Source organism: Scardinius erythrophthalmus (genome assembly GCF_964197995.2).
Source record: "Scardinius erythrophthalmus genome assembly, chromosome: 4".
Taxonomy (NCBI): Eukaryota; Metazoa; Chordata; class Actinopteri; order Cypriniformes; family Leuciscidae; genus Scardinius; species Scardinius erythrophthalmus.
This window is the reverse complement of record NC_138224.1, coordinates 19344153-19363964: the sequence shown is the minus strand read 5'-3', so window position 1 is coordinate 19363964 and position 19812 is coordinate 19344153. Positions and strand designations below refer to the sequence as shown.

Here is a 19812-nt window from a genome sequence, read left to right as displayed (position 1 = left end):
TCGTAAAGTGTTTACTTATATTTGTGTGTGTGTGTGTGTGTGTGTGTGTGTGTGTGGCGCGGCCGCAATCGAACAGTGGAAACATAAAAACATACTCCGTCATTTAGTTTATGCAGGACATCATTCAAACTACAAAATGCTTAAGTTACTGTTAATTACATTTTTAAGGAAAACAAATATATTAATCTGAAATGTAGCAGATTAATTTTCAATTAATTCAGGTACAATTACCAAACATATCAAGGTATTTTTATTAATTGAATTAATGAACTAATTATATAAAACTATTGTCAGTGCACTACAAATAAACTGGTTCTATGCCTTTACTTTATTAATAAAACTTATTTAAAAAAAAATACAAGGCTTAAGACATTTTTTTTTCTTTTGGTGGTCCAGCCTGAGAAATGCACAAGCCTTCTGCATTTTTGTTTTGCTTTTCCCTTCATTGTACCCAACCGTGATGTCTGAACCGAGGTATGAACCGAAACGTGACTTCTGTGTATCGTTCCACCCCTAAAAGAGAGTGCAGAGTTTTCAAAGAACAGTGGACCAACGATTATTTGTGAAGAATAACTTTAAATAAAACAAAGTGTGAAGACTCGATTACAACTTTTGCAAACCACTAGTAAAGATAAACAAATATGTGCCAGGAATCAAGTGTTGATATAGTAGTGTGAATATAGTAGTGGGGATGGCTGTGCCAGGCTAGTAATCTCTATTACACAATGAGGCCTGCTGGTGGTCATTTTGGTCTGGGTCATACAATTCTATGTTATATAGCTGACCCGGCCCCGGCCCCCCATCACAGTCAGGAACAATAATGTGGCCCCCAGAGAAAAAAAGTTTGGTGACCCCTGCAGTTACCCGTTCAGTGAGCTCAATTTCCGCTGTGATGTCGTCAGTTTGTCTCTGAGTTTGATCTGCACCGCTGGACGTTTCTACAATTTTCTGTTGGAGTTCGTCGACCTCTCTCTCGAGATCCAAAAGTTTTCCTGTGCCGCTACTCAGTTTGAACTCCGTTGCTTCAGTTTTTGATTGTACCTGTATAGACACAAAGAGTTCATTAAAAAGAATCAATAAGGATTTTTAAAAGATATATATACTCACAGTGGCGATTTGTTCTTTTGTTTGGGTCATGTCACTCTCGGCCTCTTTCAGTTTTCCGCTGGCAGCAGTCTTAGCGCGCTCAGTATCCTCCTGAGTTTCCATCACCTCATCAGTGGCATGTTTCAGTGCTGTAGCTCTCTCACTGTCATACACACACAGCATAATATATGTAATAAAGGATCCTATTTTTATGGTTGTTACTTCAGCTATGGGCCTTTTTTATTGCATGGATTGATTTTATTACAGTACGGTGACACATTTGAATGTTTTTTTTTTTTTTTTTTTTTTACCTTACCACCATGTATTTTTCTACTTTTCAAATGCCCTTTATGCTGAGATTTAAATATTTTTGCCATGCCTCAGACCTTTTTTTTTTAAACCTATGATAATATAAACATGTGCAATATGATAATTTTAATATTACTGTGTGAAAATCATTTACATAATGACTGTTCCTTAGTTGTGGCGCCACAACCAACAATTTTGCAATTACAATCAGTGTACTTGGTTACCAACTAGACAGTGCCAATGAAGATGGAAAAATTAGACATATGCTGTGAGAAAACAGAAAAATCACTATTTTCACAATATTTGTGCGTTATCTGCAATAAAAGCTGTAATTTATATATATATATATATATATATATATACACATGCATAATTTTAGTTAAATTTAATTTTATTTGATTAAAATAAAATAAAAAAGTTTCAAATAAAGGTGTACTACATTAAACTGACATCTACGAAGCCTCGCACATGATATGCGGACAAAAAAATATATCGTGGCTATGAATTAAGAATTTGTTCTCTTGTTTTAATAAATCATGGACAGTTTTATTTAACTAAAACAAGGGTATGAATTATTACAATGTGAACACGATTTAGTAAAACCAAGGAATGAGTTATTATATCATGTGGACGATTTACTTAGAACGAGGGAATATATTAGTAAGTCGTGGGAATGATTTGTTAATTTGTGGCCATGATATACATATTTTTTTTCCACTGAATGTTATGTTTTATTTTTATTTTACTAAATGTAATATTAATTATTATTATTTATATTACAGAAGTACCAAAAGTACAAATCAGATAAGATAGGAGGCCTCGGGGTCCATTTTCTCAAAGAAAGAAGTCAAAAAGGTTGAGAACCTGCTTTATATCCACTGTTGGACATTGTTAGTGGGCAAACTAAATTTTTACTCACTTGGCAGCCTGTGCTTGTTGCAGGAGTCTCTCTGCAGTGAGGGCCTTGTCTGCCGTCTGGGTCAGAATATCATCCACACTGGTCAGCCTGGCCACATGTTGGTTGATCTCTGTGGTCATGTTCTTTAGAGCTCCAGGTGACACTGGCAAACTCAATCTCATCACCTCATCAGCAACTTCCTCTATACGCTTCGGATCAGTTTCGTCTACAGACAATCACATTCAAGTTTCTAACATCAAAATTTAGATTTCCACTGTATTTGAGACACTGCATAATAATAAATGTATATATGATATACCATGCTCCTATATCTAATAAGCAATGGTACGTAACAAAAAGACAAACCGGGTGGGTATAAACTAAAAAGTTGTTATGGTTCTATAGACAAATATAATAGGACATTTCATGCAGATCTACGTATATACAAGTGTTTTGAAGAAAAGATTGTTAGTATTCTAAACACATCTAATGTGTGAGTGTTTACTATATGTAACATTTCATACTTGTGAGGAAGTCTCGTATTTGCTGAATGAGGTCTCTGAGCTTATCATTGGTCTGTTCCACCCGTGCTTTGCTCTGATTGGCTCTCAGTAACACACCCTGAGCGCTGAGCTTAGCCTCGTCTGCACGTCCTCGAGCATCTGACACCTACCAGACAACACGCATGTAAGTATATCTTTTTTTTGTTTATGTAAAAAAAAAAAAAAAAACTCACCAAGGCTGCATTAAAGGTATAGCGGAGGATTTTTTACTTCCGGGTGGATCACCTATACTATTGGTCCTCCTAATTGTCAATCATTCTGGTGAATCAATCAGACTTGTTCAAAAAGTGGAGAGGGCGGGTCTTATCTAAAATTCGGAAAGATCCTCCGCTATACCTTTAAATTGATTAAAAATACAGTAAAAACATAAATATTGCTAAATAAATATTATTATATTTTAATATAGCTGTTTTCTATTTGAATATATTTAACCATTTTACTCCTGTGACGCAAAGCTGAATTTTCAGCATCATTACTCCAGTCTTCAGTGTCACATGATCCTTCAGAAATCATTCTAATATGATTATTTGCTGCTCAAGAAACATTTCTTACTATAATCAATGTTGAAAACAGCTGTGCAGCTTAACATTTTAGTGAAAACCAAGATATATTTATTTCAGGATTATTTTATGAATAAAAGGTTCTAAAGAACAGCATTTATTTGAAACAGATTTTTTTGCAATGATGTAAAAGCCTTTATTGTCACTCTTGATCAATTTAATGTGTCTTTGCTGAATTAAAATACAAATTTCTTGCAAATAAAAATTCTCACTGACCCCAAACTTTTGAATGATAATGTGTAGGCTACATGAATTTAAATAAATGAGTAAGTTATGATAATTAATACTGTTGTGAATACCTACCATCTTGTTTAGCTTGTCCACCTCTCTTAAAGCGTGCAGGACCTCTTGGTCTAAGTTTTTGGCTTTCTTCAAGGCCTCTTGAGATTGGGTCACAATAGTCTTGCATCCTTCTCCACCACACTGGGTCACGCCATCCTCGCTCACACAGCCTAGACCACCACAGTCACCGCAACCATCAAGACCTGACACCCCTCCACACACCTACACACACATTTACACATCTGATATTATAACCCAGGAGAATATAGCTTACATTGTTTGGATTTTGTCTAATATTTCTCAGGCTGTGTTTAAGAGAACCACTGGCTAAAAGGGATACTTCACTGATTAGCATTAAGCTTTGTATCAGTAGAAACCCGGTAGTATTTTCGAATGACCGTGCTTCCCTCCCTCATGTCCCCCTGAGACGAGAGATTTCTGTATTGTGTGTCTGGAAAAAATGTTTGCGTCATCGGAGGCTTTTTTGTCCAGAGGCTAGAGACTACAGCCAGTAGTAGGAACTCATTCCGCATGTTTTCAACCCGCCCATAGGGGGATCTCACGATAAAATGGCGTATTTTCAATTTCGAGTCAACTAGTAGCCTAGTTGTATCATTTCTTCCGATACTGCCCTCTGTAACCGGTAGGCGTGGCTTGGGAGTGGCCTCGTAGGGCAGCGAAGCAAGTGCATTCTGGGAGTTGTTGTCTTTCATCCACATGAGCCAAAAATACATTTTCTGGCTTTTCTCAATCTAGAAGGCACCAACTTCTAAAATAATTTCACATTTCTACTACATAAATGACCCAATTTAAATACACATTCATCTTTCCAGTGGTGAAATATCCCTTTAACCAACTGATTAGCCATTCAAATAACCAACTGACTACTCATTTTTTAAAAACGTAATTTATTTACCTGACGGCTTAATCGTGAAAGGTCTGTGGAGTCCAGTTCAGATCCGATTTTGTCCAGCCTCTGTATATGCAGCTGATGTTTGAGGTTAAACTCTCTCTCTGTGGCGTCTAGCTTGGCTTCTGCAGCTTTCCTCAGCAAGGCAGACTCATTGACCGTACTTCTCGAGTCAGAGACGGCTCGATTGACACGAAGCTCCGCCTCGCCAGATTCCCTGTAATACTCTCTGATGCTGTCAGCCGCACCTATGGGAGATGATCAACACACACTTGTGACACACCATGCGTGTGTCGAATTTAAACCAGTATGTTTGTGTGCTCAACTCACCTCTGGCGTCTGAATTTTTAATGTTCAGGACCAGCCGCTGTTTGTCAGAGGAGATCTCTTGTAGGTTTTGGGCCTCTTTGGTCAGACTTTCCAGGTTCTCCACGGCCTCCTGATGGTCAGCAGATACTTTCTCCAGATCGGTTTCAGATTGGTCCATAGACTTTCTCAGAACCGATGCTGTCTCACTAAGATCAGGAGAAAGAAATCCAAGTGTATTAAAGTAAACAGTGTGAAAAAGAACTTAGCATTCACACTGTCCCTGGTCTTGAAAGAAGTTTGTGACTGGGACTTCCATTCACACTGTTGTTGTTTTGTTGTTGTTGTTGGAATGAATATGAATGGTGTGTTAATTGTAAGTATATGCAGCTTTATATGTATTTTTAAAACCAACTAGTTGGTGGGATGTCTGATTGGTTTTGGGTTTACCTAACCCCAAACTTGGTAGATGTTTACATAAGATACATTCTTGCATTCTTGCAAGAAGTTTGCTAAAAAAAGCGGATTTCAAGACTTTTTTTTTTAAATGTCAGACATGCAGGCTAATTATGAAAAATGTAGATTAAATAATTAAAATAGCAAAAAAAAAAAAAATCTAAATTAATTAAAATATGAATTAAATAAATAAAATATTGATTAAATAAATTATATATATAACTGTTTCTAATAATACAATTAATATTAGAATAATATTCTTTAATAATATTTTTTGTTGTAATTTCTTCACATTTTCACAGCACTACAAGGTGGTCCAGGTTAAACCCTCAAGCCTTCATTTTTGGCAAAAAATATTTGTATCTGACAATATTTTTTAATAATGTTGTATATGTGACCTATGATGATGGCTTTTATGATGCTGTCACCATAAATACTTTCACTGTATGGAAAAGAGCAGCGTGAACATTCAACAAAACAACTCCTTTACAGAGATGCATATAGAGCGCAACAGTGGCCCACTTTTTCCAGTGAAGTTAGTATCAGAAGCTTTTTTTCCTATAAAGATTTTAAAACTGTCTTTAATGTTGTAAAAATCAATTTCCTTATGGAGAAAAAGAATGGGATTTTTACTTCTGAAACTACTTCAGGGAAGAAAGAAAATCATATGCGTTTGGAATGACATGAGGATGAATAAATTCACTTTAAAAGAGAGTAGAGAGTATATAAAAAGGAAACCAATGGAGTGATATGCATGTGGATATGTTATACATACTTAGCTTGCTGCAGCATCCTCTGTGTGTTTGTGAGAGTTTGTTGAACCTTGTCATCTTCCAGTATCTCTCTGAGCTGTCTGGTTTCATCCTCCAGACTCGATATGATGTCTTTATAGGGCGTGGCCACGCCCGTCTCTTTCATATCCTCTACTGTGTTCACCAGCCTCTGCGTGTGATTGGTCAGCTCTCCCACATTTACATCCCATTCGTGAAAACACTGATGACACGCCTCGCAATCAGGAAAGGTCCCCACGTAGCCACGCCCACACGAGTCACACCTTCGCCCGGCCACGCCCTCTACGCACACACACTCGCCAGACATCTTATTACACTGTTGAGTGGCAATGCCTCGTGGGTCACAGTCGCATGCTGGAACACAAACATGCACAATTGATTTAAAAAATGAAATGGTGCCAAAATTCTTCATATGATTTAATATCTTGGATGTGGGTGCTGGAAGGGACAGTGAATTCTTGTATGCGTGTGTGTGTGTGCTGGAATGTGTGAGAAAACATCTGTTTATTGCCACGCATCATATACTTGGTGGAAAAAAAACAGCTTATATATTCAAGAAAAATATAAATTTTAATAATTTAATTGGAAACTGATATTTTTTTCATTTATAATTAGATTTTGAAATTGTGTACAGTAATGCAAATCTGATAAGAGTTGTCTCTGAGAATAAACTCATTAGTAAATGTGTTTAAGACAATAATGTATAATTTTATATTCTCTTCCTGCTTGTTATTTGGATGAAATGTGACCTTGTGTTTAGTTCATGAGTTGTGTTCAGATGATTCCTTTGGAACATCATGGCAAGTTTAAAACTTTTTTTTTTTTTTTGGGATGATTAGAGCTTGTTTGTCTCTATACTGGAATCTCATTGGCTCTTGACCTCGAAACATAAACATTAGAGCAGGTGTCACCAACCCTGCTCCTGGAGGGCTACAGTCCTGCAGATTTCAGCTCCAACCCCAATCAAACACACCTGGACCAGCTAATCAAGCTGTTCAGGGTTGCTTGATAATTACAGGCAGGTGTGTTGGAACAGGGTTGGACCTAAAGTCTGCAGGACAGTAGCCCTCCAGGAGCAGGGTTGGTGACACCTGCATTAGAGTTTAGGTGTATTTCAGGTTTCGTCTAAACTGTCCCTCTGCCAAAAGAACACAGATTAAGGTGTTTATTTGACTGAATCGAAGATTGTACATGTAAACAAAGTTTTTATTCCCAAATTCAAATTTACTTGAAGCATATGATGTTTCACATGAGTGCATAAGCACCAGAAAGATAAAAAGTAGGGAAAGAGATAAAGAGAGATAGTGTTTGTTTGGTTGTAGTTCAACAAGAACAATCACACACACTTATGGTTAAAGTAACAGCAGACCCTTATTCAAATAAACTCTGGGTCTCTGAAGAATATCAGAGAGAACTGCATAAATCACACTGGCAGAAATATACACTTTTGTATACAGTTTGTATATACCAGTTTCCAAACTTTCCGGGAGTTTATTTACGCTGTGTGCGAGTGTTTGTTTGTAGCAGCCGAATCTCACAAGGGAAACTTTGTCAGCATAGCACAGAAACATTGTCTGGTAACATTTTAACTTGTATCAGAGGATTTCATCCGAGTCTTTGGATGCTATCATGTATATGAGTAAAGCAGATGGAAGAATATACATTAAATAGAACTAAATCACAAGAAAATCAACTGCTGGCCAAGATATCAGGGATATCTCTGAAATAAGATAAGAGCATAAAGACTTTCAGGAATTCTCCAAAATAAGGTAAAACGTTAGCTTAATGGCGGTGCAAATCAGCATGGGTAGAGTAGTATTTCCCTGTGTTAGTTTATTTGTGTGTGGTTAATGTGTTCTAGGCTGTATTTACACTGCTCTCATTTTTTATATTTAATTTTTTATACAGATATCAGGTATAGATTGGATCTTGATTCTGCTCTTCATGTGCCATTTTTTGTTACATTTATTAATTGGTTAAATCTGGTCTGACATCTTCACTTCAAACAATTTGTGAATAAATCAGCATTTCCATTTACTTTGTTCAAGAGAATAAAATTGTCATTTTCAAAAGAAACTGTATCTTAAAAAAAAAAATATATATATAGATAGATAGTTATACTGAAATTTTATTTATTAATATATTTAATTATATTTTTTACATTTTTAATTTTATTTCAAAATTAGAATAATTTAAAGAGTTGTCACTGAGGATGACTACAAAACCTCAAAAGTAAAACATCCAAACACAGAAATAACCGCAATATAATATCACAAAGCAAAAAATCTATAATGCACAACTTTTCATCATTGCTACATGACAAATTGGTAAAGTCTGGTCAGAAATCTCCACTTGGCATCCAGGTCATGTTAACAAATGCATGAGAAATTTTAAGTTGCAGATTTAATTTATCGCAATATCACAAAAAAATCTATTTGCGAATAAAGCATTGTTTCTATTTAATGTGTTCAAGGAAACATTTCCTGAGAAACAGAATCAAAATAGAAATGAAAAGGAAAGTTGTAGCTCTTAGGGATTAGATTTTTTTGTATTTTGGGATATTTATTTTCATCTAGGTTTTTCCATCCATTCACTTTTGTGCATTGTTCTGTTAAAATATGTTGAAGAAAACTCTGCTATTTAGGACGTAAACGTGCGCCACGAAATTGAGGATGAAAATGTGACAGCAATATACTGTCGGCCCAGATCCGGCCCACATCTGGTACACGTGGAATCCAAAAGTACCAGATGTGGGCCAGATGTGGCCCGACACTATGTTGCTGTCTGGGGAGTGTTGCACAAATATTAGTGCAGCAGTATTCGGACTCCACTCACATGACCCACGACGTGGGACAGCTTCGATGACGCAGACAGTGCAAACTCACCGTGGCACTGGACCTCAGGATTTCCCCAGAACAGTTCCCTGCATTCCTCACATGTCCTGCCTCCAAAACCTGCCTTACAGGAACACTGACCTGACAGCTGAGACAAGTGGATAATTAAACTTGATTTATGACTAATTTTGTCATGAACTTGGTGTGATAAATGTAGGTGTTTGTGTTTATACCAGGTCGCAGGAGGAACTGTAGGAGTGATCTGGGTGGCACTGGCAAGGTTGGCATCCTTTGCCACTGTTGATGTTCCATGTGTTGGGGGCACAACGGTCACAGGTCTGACCCTCCACACCAGGCAGGCATGGGCACTGCCCGCTAACCCTGTCACACTCACACAGGCCATCAACACAGCTGTGCCTGGAACTTCCCACAAGATGGCACATGCATCCTGAGTACAAAACGATACAAAAAAGGCCTTGCGGTTATTTGAAGAAAAAAATAAATGCATACATGAAGTGTATAACTATGTTGCTAAACTTTCAACTAGGTTGAAAATTAAAATGTCTTCAGTGGAACACAAACAAAAAGAATATCTCAAGTCAGTGGAGTCCAATGTTGTTTTTGGACCCCATTGACTTTCATTGTATGGACAAAAACGTTCTTCAAAAAGATCTTCTTTTGTGTTTCGCCGAAGAAAGGACGTCATGGAGAAAAGGACAACAAGTGTACACTAAAAAGAGTATGGAAGAATGGATGGATTTTTAAACACAAACACACACACTGCATGCGCACACATGCAGCCAATCAGATGCAGCGCAGTAATGCGCTTGTTTACACTGCATACTCACTCCTGCACTTTTGTGTACGGGCGTCTCCATAGTAACCACGTCTACAGTGCTGGCACGCATTGCCATCGGTGTGAAACAGGCATTTGAGACAGGCACCAGTGCGGGTGTCGCATGATTCGGGGTCCTGCATGTTAATATTTCCGTTACACTGACATGGGTTGCACCGTCCTCCTGGTACCTGAGGGTTACCATGATAACCAGAGGCACATTCCTCACACTTAGGTCCTAGAACGTGGAGTAGGAGTGAGAAGTGTTTTATGTGAGACATTTAAGAAATTGTTTCTGTTTTGTTTATTTCTCCAACGGATGCATTTACCTTTGTAGCCTGAGCTGCAGACACAGACCATTTGGAGAGAGTTGGGGTTTTGGTAACAGCTCTCAGCGAACTGCATTCCGCTTCCAGGTCCGCTAGGGCACATACAAGGGCGACACGGCTCTCTGGAGCCCAGCAATGCGTTACGGTGATAACCACTTTCACACCTGGAACAGAGGGTTTCAGGAAGCACAAGTGTTTTTATTTTTTAATAACTCATGAAGTAGAGCACATTAACCCATTGTGAAGTGTGGCGTAAAAAATCCTATGCAAAATAATATGCGTCAAACCTGTTAAACAATGTTTAATCCCATCCTTACCTCTCACATTTGTGGCCTGTGGTGTGACCCCTGCAGTTCAGACACTCGCCTGTAAGCGGGTGGCACTGTTCGCTGTTCCCATTACAGGAGCAGGGGTTGCAGTGAGGGAAGCCCCAATGGTTGGGCTTACAGTTGCCACACTGGCGCCCATATGCCCCTGGCACACATAAACACTGGCCCGTGGTGGGGTGGCAGAAAAGATTCTGAGAGCCCAGCGGGTTACAGTCACACGCTGATGAGAAAGTGATCGGAGAGATACAGCGTTAATGTTATTCTATGCTAAATGAATATGTTGGTGTTGTGTTGTTATGCATATGTGTAATGTTCACTAACGTCTACATCCCGAGGGTCCAAACTGGTAGGTGGCCGGGGCACAGGCGTCGCAGTTCCTCCCTAAAACATTGGGCCGACACTGACACTGCCCACCGTTAACGTCACACACTGTGCTCAGAGAACCTTGTGGGTCACACCTACACTCTGCCAGTGATAAATAATTGAGAGACAATTGGGTTTTAATCAGACAGGCAGCAAATGCTTGATTGGCAACCTTGTGCTAAGGACAAAAAGTTTGTACTTGCTTTTGATGATAAAGAATGTACTTTTAAAATTATAGTGTGCAATTTCTGCACCACCAGCATCATCTAACTAAATAGCAATATAATGACTGCGACCAAAAGCTTTGCTGCCTAATCAAGCAATGCCTTCTCAGGCTATTTAGACTATTTCATGCTTAGTTTTAAAGTCCCCCTGCAGTCAATCATTTTATCCTTTAAAACTCATATTTGATCACCAAAATGACATATTTAAGCGTTTTTTCCTTGAAAAAAAAAATCGTCATGCCTTAAATTAGGCTTATTTGTAATTCTACACCCTTTGCCTCATTAAGTATATGCGGTTCTATGAATATGCAAATTAGCCCCGCCTCCACTCACTCACACCAGCTCAGAGATCCACTCTATCACACATTGACCTATTACAAGGTAGTTTGTGACATCAGAAACACCAGCAATTTCAAAACCGCGTTTTTGAGATCCTCAGCAAATGGTGTTGACTTATGAATTTACACATGGTTTGTCTTAAAGCATATTAAAACACAACACAGACATATAAACAACATTAAAAGCTTGATTTTCACCACAGGAGGACTTTAATAAATTTTGCAACATTTGTCATTCTTCTGACTGTCTCACCCAGAGCTCCATTGTGTTGTAGTGCCGATACACTGAAGATGAAGTTTCTGCAAATATCCGTCAAGGGGATTTTATTAACACTCTGGCTCCGTTCCATACATCTGTATTTCTTGAACATCTCCCAGTCCTCCTGCTGCTGTGGTCCTTCACAAAACATATCCAGGTCTTGCACCTCTGGCAGAAGCACTATCTACAGAGGTTAGAAGTAAAGGTTCAAGACATTAGGCATGATTATTGCAACAAACCACTGTGTTTGATGGTTGCGAATGTAGAGCTAAAGGAAAAATGGATTCACATTAGTAGATATGCGTGTAATTGCGAATGTTAGTTGGCTTATGTTATATTCATGCACTGTAAAAAAAAATATTGTTCAAAATTGTAAATAAAACATTATTAGAAAGATACTTTTTTCAAAATGTCATTTTTAATTCAATGCGTTACTTGCGTTTCTTTGCAATTATTTCTGACATTTACTTGCAATTTCTGAGTGAAAATGAAATAACCTTACTGAATCAACAAGTGTGTGAGGAGAAGAGTGATAGCTGTATGATGAGTACTGTGGGAAGCTAATTTTCACTGTGTAGTTCTGACCCTTCTCCAAACACACTGAACTAGGCAGAACTACATATCTGAAACACACAAACACACAATCAGGAGTCAAGTACACAATAAACAAAACAAAACACTGCACACACGCTAATGCAACCTTACCTGGATCCAGGGTGCAGTGAGATGGTCTGTTCATCATTGTATGCAGAAGTGCAGTGTGCTGTTTGGTAACTGGCTCTGGGCCGCTCTATGTTTACTACAACCTGCTCCCATTCATCTGGCAACTACAATAAATGCATTAAACACGTGTGCTTGCTTGTTTGTGAACATGTATGTAAGTTATAAGTTGAATATTGTAGGTGTGTTCATTACCAGTGGTTCATAGCGGATCATTAAGTTGTATTCCATAGATCGTGGTAAATTGTAAATGTTGAATCTTAGTGTTTCACCCTCTGGTACATTGACAAATCCTGTACCCGTCCAGGTGGGTTTACGATCCAGAGGTAATGGTCTTTGAACCACTTTTACTGCCTGCATACAATCAATAAAGACTCGCATTTACACGTACCAATAAATTTGGTTCTGTTACATGTTACCGTGAAGAACTTAAACACTCATTGGGAATCAGAACAGCAGAATGAGCAAAACAAATTTCTGTGTATATCTTTCTTAAAACTATTTTTACATACATTTTCTTATTCAGATTTTTCATAAAAGCAAATTACATAAATTGTTGTCCTTAATTTGTTCATGGTTCAATCAGTACAAAACCATTTTTATGTAAATTATCTAAGTAAATCTTTGCACTTTATTTCTTTATAAGACTATTCTTGTTAAATTTCACATTCAGTTAGCTCGCAAAACCATTCTTAAGTAAATTTAGTCACATTAATCATGTCTTTAGTAAACTTTCACATAGTAAATTGTTAAAAATGTTACATTTTTAACATGTTTACAAAAGAGTTATGGTAACACATTACAATATGGATTAATTTGTTAATATTAGTTAACTACATTAGTTAACATGAACTAACAATGAAAACAACTTTTATAGTATTTATTAATCTTAGTTAATGCTAATTTCTACATTTACTAATACATTATTAAAATGAAAAGTTGTATCTGTTAATATTATTTAATGAACCTGAGCTAACCATAACTAACAACGAACAGTTGTAATTTTCATTAATTAACATTAACAAAGAAAAACTGTAACACGTTTTGCTCATTGTTAGTTAATATTAGTTAATACTAATGTTAACCAATGAACCATATTGTAAAGTGTTACAGATTTTTTTTCTACTTGTGTTTCATGAATGAAGGCCAGTGTTCCTGGCTGACACCTACCGGTTCAAAGGAAGCATCCTCAGCTTCATAAATGTAGTGATCCAGTGCTGCGAAGTAGTACCCAGAATGCACTTGGTCACAACGCCTACCAAACATATGCTCCTTACAAGCGCACTGCCCTGTTTGCTGAGAACAACTACAGAGCAAAGAAAATATATGGAAGAATATTTATGTTGGCCTGTATAAATTAATTTGTTATAGAAAAAATTTAATTAAATGACATGATAACGGATTATTTTTTTAACAAATCTAATACAGGTACTTACTTATTATGTAAAGCCCCACCTATGTCACAGTCACATGGTCTGCAGCCATCCATATCATTACTGAGACCCCAGTGCTGAGGCTGAAAGGGAAAACTGTGTTATGCACAAGCACAAAAACACAAACCCAAAACACACATACTTATAATGCTCTCTTACCAGACACTTCTCACAATTTTGTCCAGTCACAAGACGTTTGCAGTAACAGCTTCCTGTCTGAATATCACAGGGACTTCCTGCGGAGAGTGTGCCTAGAGGATTACAGCTGCATGCTGGGTTCACACACAAAAGAAAGACAAACATGATCATACACACTAACTCCAGAAAACAGGAAGTCTTTCAGAGGTCAAAGCCTTGAAAGAACATGAAACAAGCTGTTTGTGTGTATATGTGTGTGTGTGTGTTTACGCACGCCGACAGCCTAATGGGTCGTCGCTGAGGCCATAGTGTCCCTTTTTACAGTGGTCACAACGTTGTCCCTCCACATTAGATTTGCAGCGACACTGGCCAGCAATCATATCTCTTAGGACATCCGTAGCGCTGTCACATAAGCCTCCGTTCAGAGAACCACGTGGGTCACAGTCACAGGCTAAACACAAACCAAGTAAGACTCAACATATTTAGTTGATCCTGGAACAACATTCCTGTCTGAAAATGTAGTCCTATCCCTACTCCTAAACCTAACCCTACCCATCAGTTATCCCTAATATCAGAGGGGAATGATAGGTGAATAACACTGATGTAGAAGCACCTAACCATGATTGTAAGCCTAAACTTGATATAAACTGTAAAAATGTCCCTCAAATATGATTGGTTGATAGGAATGTTGTTCCAGGATCAACAAAGATGGTGATCCAGGAACATGTTGTACTTGGTGAAATCACGTTCACCAAAAACAAACACACATTCATCATAGGGCTGCGGTTCAAATGAGTTTCGTTCCACTTTTGCCGCATAAACATTATCGAACATTTATCGAACTCTTGATATCGTTTTATCGAGAAAAATTATATCGCGATAATTATCGTTATCGTTTTATCGCCCAGTCCTAATTCATCATGTTTCATTTATCATGTAACATTGCTCCAAGTAACACTTTACAGCATCCTTTCTGCATAGGAACAGATTTAAATGTATCCATTTTGAGAGTGTTAAACACACTCACGCACGCAGATGCTGGGGTCTCTGATGTCTCTGTGAGAGTGCTTGTAGTAGAAGGGTTTGCAGTTCTCACACCATTGGCCTTGTGTGTTGTGCTGACAGTCATCACATACTCCTCCACTCCTGTTTCCCGATGACAGATACACCGCCATGTCAAAGTGACAGGAATGTGAGTGACGATTACACTCACATTCTGAGAGAAAGAGAAAGAAGAAACACCAGATTAGTGAATAATATTCAGTATGGCTTCTGAATAATATAATATAATATAATACAAATATTATAATTGATCTAATTATGCTTTTGTGATTAACTGTGGGCTGTTTGTCATACTCTTGCATGCGTTTGTCTCTCGGCCCAATGCTGGTCTCCAGGGCAGATCATGGTAAAAGTCCTCACACTCCTCACAGTTGAGTCCAGTAGTGTGGTGATTACACATGCAATGACCGTGAACCTACACACACACACACACACACACACACACACACACAGATGAACAGTGCGAGTGATTGGTTTGTGAATGTTGTTGTTGCGTTTACTTACCATGCCATCAACCCCTGCCTCATTGCCGACTGGCGCACACTTGGAGGCGTGGCCATAGCAGAAACAGTTGCCACGGACAACCATGTCATAGAGAGCATAATAATATGTCTCTCTCACTTCCTCTCGGTCATCAAACTGATTATCACCTAGAGTGTGCAACTTTTCCATCCGTATGCGGAGATTTGTGATCTTCATTAAGTCTGTATGAACAAAGGTATTTCAGTAGTCAGACAAAAACAAATATACACATACTCAAAGACAAAAGTTATTTTTCTTTAAATTTCCAATTTGATTAACAGTGATTTGTTCTCAGAAAATGATGCAATTTGTGCCACATTTGTGTCTCCAAGATATTAAAGGCACACTATGCAAGATTTTCACCTTAAAGGTGCTCTAAGTGATGTTGGGTGACGTCACTTCTTGTTGACGTTTAAAATATTGCCAAACAAAACGGAGGCTAGCTAGACCTTTCTCCTCCTCATCCGCACACTAACCCCCCAAACCCCACCCCCAAATCCTTCTTGTCAGTTATTGGCTGGAACAGTTTTTTATGTTTCGTGGTGCGGGTTAGCCCAGTTTGTTTTTCTTGCCGTTTGTGGAGCCTGGGGTATCTACAGAGACCGCGTTTTTTTGACAGTGTGTTCAGGGGACAGGCAGCTAGTGAATGGTGAGGAGATGTTTGCTGGATGTGACAAAAAATGTTTTGGCCTAAAAAACATGTGACATCGCTTAGAGCACCTTTAATATAACAGCTTCGAAATCATTTAGATGGTAAACGAACTCGTAGTAGGGCGAATCATCCCGATAGCAAAACAGTGGGGGGGGGGGGGTGCCCCGCCAAATCTCGCGAGAATCACGACTTGCTTTACGGCACGACGTCACATGATTCAACAACATATGAAGCAGCCTCTATGGAAGACACTAGCACGCATTTCAGATGTGAATCATGGCAGAGTCGACGAAGAAAACAAAGAAAGCGCGGTCGGAAGAGTGCAGAGACGGCTCTGCGTGAGTGGTATTTACGACAGTAACGTTAAATACAAGTACTCCACAGCGACTCTAGGGGTCGCTGTTTGAGAAAAAACGGAAACTGCATAGTGTGCCTTTAACAGGATATAGTCACATTATTTAATCAGTTTAATTCTGAAAATTTAAATGAGTAGTTACATTTTGAAATGTGCTTTTAAATGTGCTTTTCATTTGAAAACCAGTCAATTCATCACTATTAAATTTTATTGGGTTAGAAAATCTACCAAAAAAGTTTTTTTGGAAAGAATTTTTCTTTGAGCTTGGCCCTGTGTTCAACCCTGTTTTGTAATTTTTCCCAGTATTTCATTATGTTTACACTTATTTTTAGCCTAGACAAGCTCAACAGTTCAACTGTTACAGGAAAATTCAATAGAATACTGTTTATTTCCAGAAAGCAAAGCACATTGAAAACCTGAGAAATTTTTTGCCAGTTGCCTATTTAAATGAAATTGTATTCCAATCTCGTATTTATCCATCACCATGTCCCTTTGGCTCAGAGGTTCCCAATCCTGGTCCTGGAGTACTCAAATATGTGCAGTGTTGGGGGTACTCCAGGACTAGGGTTGGGAACCACTGCCTTACCACTGGGTTGCATAGTTTATAGAGTTAAGCTAAGGGCTAATAATGATAAATAAAATGTTGGACTTTTTTTTTTTTTAAAGTCTATACATAAATTTGGTCAATGAAAACCCCTATTTTGTAGACCACTATTAAGAATTTTGGGGAGGGGACATACGGGCCCCAAATGTCTATTGGGGTTGAGCCCATATTCATTGGTACTTTGGGTCTGAGGTGGAAAAAAATTATTGTGTGAAAGTTTCAAATAAAATTATCATAAAAAAATGGATATTCAGAGAAATTGCCAGGCACAAATAGCACCACAAAACTTTCAACTGGTCAAGAGACTTGCTGTGGTGATGTGCTAATTACTTACTTTGAATATGTGGGTTGTAAGGGTCAGGAATCTTAAATGCAGGATCAAGTACCCTAAAAATTACCTGTTCACAAGGTAATACACACGAACAGTGACTCAGGATTGTATATATAAGTATTTAATAGTATGTATAAGCACTTCTGTCATGACAACTCTCTGAGTGTTTGGCATGGTGATGGGCTTGACAATGTTGATATGTTTGGTCTTGGCGGAATAGATCTGCTACGCTGCTGTTATCGCTGCTGCTGCAGAGCAAATACGGGACTTGCTACTGCCACTACATACACGACACGCTGCTGTGAGCAAGTAAGACATGCTGCAATATAGCATACATGAGTTACCCGTAGCAGATCTATACAGGTGGAGCTGGGGAAGGTGGAGGGTTTCTGAAAGTGCGCTAAACCAATCAGCTGTGCCCTATTGAGAATGACGTGATTGCCAGAAGATTGAGTTAAGGACCTATCAGCCTGCGACATCAAGAGTTTCATGACAGAACTTTGTTTTATATGTATATTTGTCTATATGAATGTATATCACACACCTCTCCCTCTGTTGATGGCTCAATGCCAGAATAGCGGCTGTCACAAATGACATCATCCACATTTTTGATTGGCCCCCGAGGGATGTGCGGATAGGATTCAGTGCAGTCGAAAGCGTAGTATCGGTACACCTGCCAGCTCCGCCCAAAATCTGCAGAACGTTCAATCAGCATGGCTGCGGGCCGAAAGGTCTATGGAAAACAGCAAAAAAAAATAATTTACAGAGGATCGGATCCTGAAAACCCCCCACAAAAGTTTCCCAAAAGCAGAAAGCTGAAGTAGATCGTAGACACAACTGGTGCCAAAGGTTTCTACAATCTTTTTACGATGCTTTTGGGAGACGCAGCCCTGGATTCAAAGGAAAACACTTCAAGCATATCTACACATATGTTCAACATTCCACAAGACTGTGTTCTAGTTCCATGTGTTTGTGTGTGAGAGAGAGTGTCTGTCTCACCTTAAAGGTCATGATGAGGTGTGTGAAGTGGAATTCGGCCTCCAAATCCAGCTGAACGGTCACATTTTCAACTCCTGATGGAGAGGAATGGATAAATGAGCGAGGAAAGAAATGAATGAGGTGCAACTGGCTACTTGCTGGAGCGCTGCCCACGAGACTATCGGCTCCAACAAAAGTACTAATTTTTAATACAGTTTTAGAAAAGCATAATAATATATTAAATATTTGATCACTCCAAGCAATCTGGCACGAATAGTTTCCTCACACAAAATATCAAAGTCGGTGTGTTGTTTAATGAAAAAGAAATTTCCTTGATCTTTTGAAACAAAAGAGTTCACTGTCTTATGTAAACATACTGTTTCAGAAGTCAAACTGTTTCATAAGTTTCAGAAGTCAAAACTTCCTCCCGAGTCCAAAAAGACTATTCCTGTAGCGGGATGTGTTTGTTTCGCTAGTATACTGTAGGTGTAAAACATTACATGAAATTAGCAGTGTCAGAATTTGTAGTATTTATAAAACAGCAGGCAAAATGTAATGGACCTATTACTTCTGCCGAGATTCTAAAATGACAACATGGCGGTTGTAGTACATCCAAATTGCATTCATACCTTCATACTTCACGCATACTGGGCACACTGTATATATATATAGTAAGTGCATTTTTAACAGTCGCAACATTCATTTCTCATTCAGTGTAAGCTACATGGACCCTTGGCTGTTATAAATTCACTATAAACAGGGCCACCGTTAGGGCAGTGCAACTGGAGCTTGAACATTGAGCCCCGCGGCGAATGGACATTTATATACATTAGGGGTGTAACAATACCCTCATGTCACGATTCGATACATATCACGATACTAAACTCACGATACGATATTATTGCGATACTCCAAGACATATGATAAAAGCTTAACAAAAACTTTACAGTTGAATAAAATGCTAAATTTGATATTACATTTTGGATGGAAGTGAATAGGCTTGGACTTGGTGCTTGAAACCCAAATGCACAGGACCATGGTGACATCAGAATAAAAATATTCATGATTCTGAAGCTGAAAATACAGAATTATTTTAAACGAATATGCTTGCACTCTGTCACTGACTAAGATATATTTAAAATAATGTAGGCCACTTTTTACTGGTGGTAATAACATAGCATTATCAGGACCCACAAATATTCCCCCATTGCATTATTATACATTATACATTATATTCAACATTATATATAGCCGTTTAATTTAGTACGCTGTAAACTTGAATTTTGTTTCCTCACACAGGAATTTTATTTTGGGTGAACTATACACAATACATATTGTCACTATC

The 19812-nt window shown here is 38.3% G+C and overlaps 1 protein-coding gene across 4 annotated transcripts in view; it reads right to left on the bottom strand.

Moving 5' to 3' along the window:
- Positions 1 to 19812, bottom strand: part of lamb1b (laminin, beta 1b) — a 38598-nt gene that overhangs the window by 7464 nt on the left and 11322 nt on the right. For 2 of the 4 annotated variants that reach the window (XM_081364091.1, XM_081364094.1), the window contains 28 exons: positions 18489 to 18562; positions 18034 to 18222; positions 17493 to 17556; positions 15530 to 15729; positions 15320 to 15440; positions 14991 to 15179; positions 14238 to 14414; positions 13985 to 14097; positions 13829 to 13908; positions 13563 to 13698; positions 12588 to 12746; positions 12378 to 12499; positions 12175 to 12295; positions 11667 to 11856; positions 10810 to 10953; positions 10477 to 10708; positions 10160 to 10323; positions 9844 to 10068; positions 9229 to 9443; positions 9047 to 9143; positions 6146 to 6515; positions 4939 to 5123; positions 4615 to 4856; positions 3720 to 3920; positions 2818 to 2962; positions 2315 to 2519; positions 1108 to 1249; positions 865 to 1041 (listed from right to left, as the gene is read on the bottom strand). In XM_081364091.1, the coding sequence (XP_081220217.1) occupies positions 865 to 1041; positions 1108 to 1249; positions 2315 to 2519; positions 2818 to 2962; positions 3720 to 3920; positions 4615 to 4856; positions 4939 to 5123; positions 6146 to 6515; positions 9047 to 9143; positions 9229 to 9443; positions 9844 to 10068; positions 10160 to 10323; positions 10477 to 10708; positions 10810 to 10953; positions 11667 to 11856; positions 12175 to 12295; positions 12378 to 12499; positions 12588 to 12746; positions 13563 to 13698; positions 13829 to 13908; positions 13985 to 14097; positions 14238 to 14414; positions 14991 to 15179; positions 15320 to 15440; positions 15530 to 15729; positions 17493 to 17556; positions 18034 to 18222; positions 18489 to 18562 (4679 nt within the window). Of the gene's footprint in view, positions 1 to 864; positions 1042 to 1107; positions 1250 to 2314; positions 2520 to 2817; positions 2963 to 3719; positions 3921 to 4614; positions 4857 to 4938; positions 5124 to 6145; positions 6516 to 9046; positions 9144 to 9228; positions 9444 to 9843; positions 10069 to 10159; positions 10324 to 10476; positions 10709 to 10809; positions 10954 to 11666; positions 11857 to 12174; positions 12296 to 12377; positions 12500 to 12587; positions 12747 to 13562; positions 13699 to 13828; positions 13909 to 13984; positions 14098 to 14237; positions 14415 to 14990; positions 15180 to 15319; positions 15441 to 15529; positions 15730 to 17492; positions 17557 to 18033; positions 18223 to 18488; positions 18563 to 18844; positions 18967 to 19812 lie in introns of those variants that run through there. The other 2 variants (XM_081364092.1, XM_081364093.1) reach the window with 2 other exon arrangements.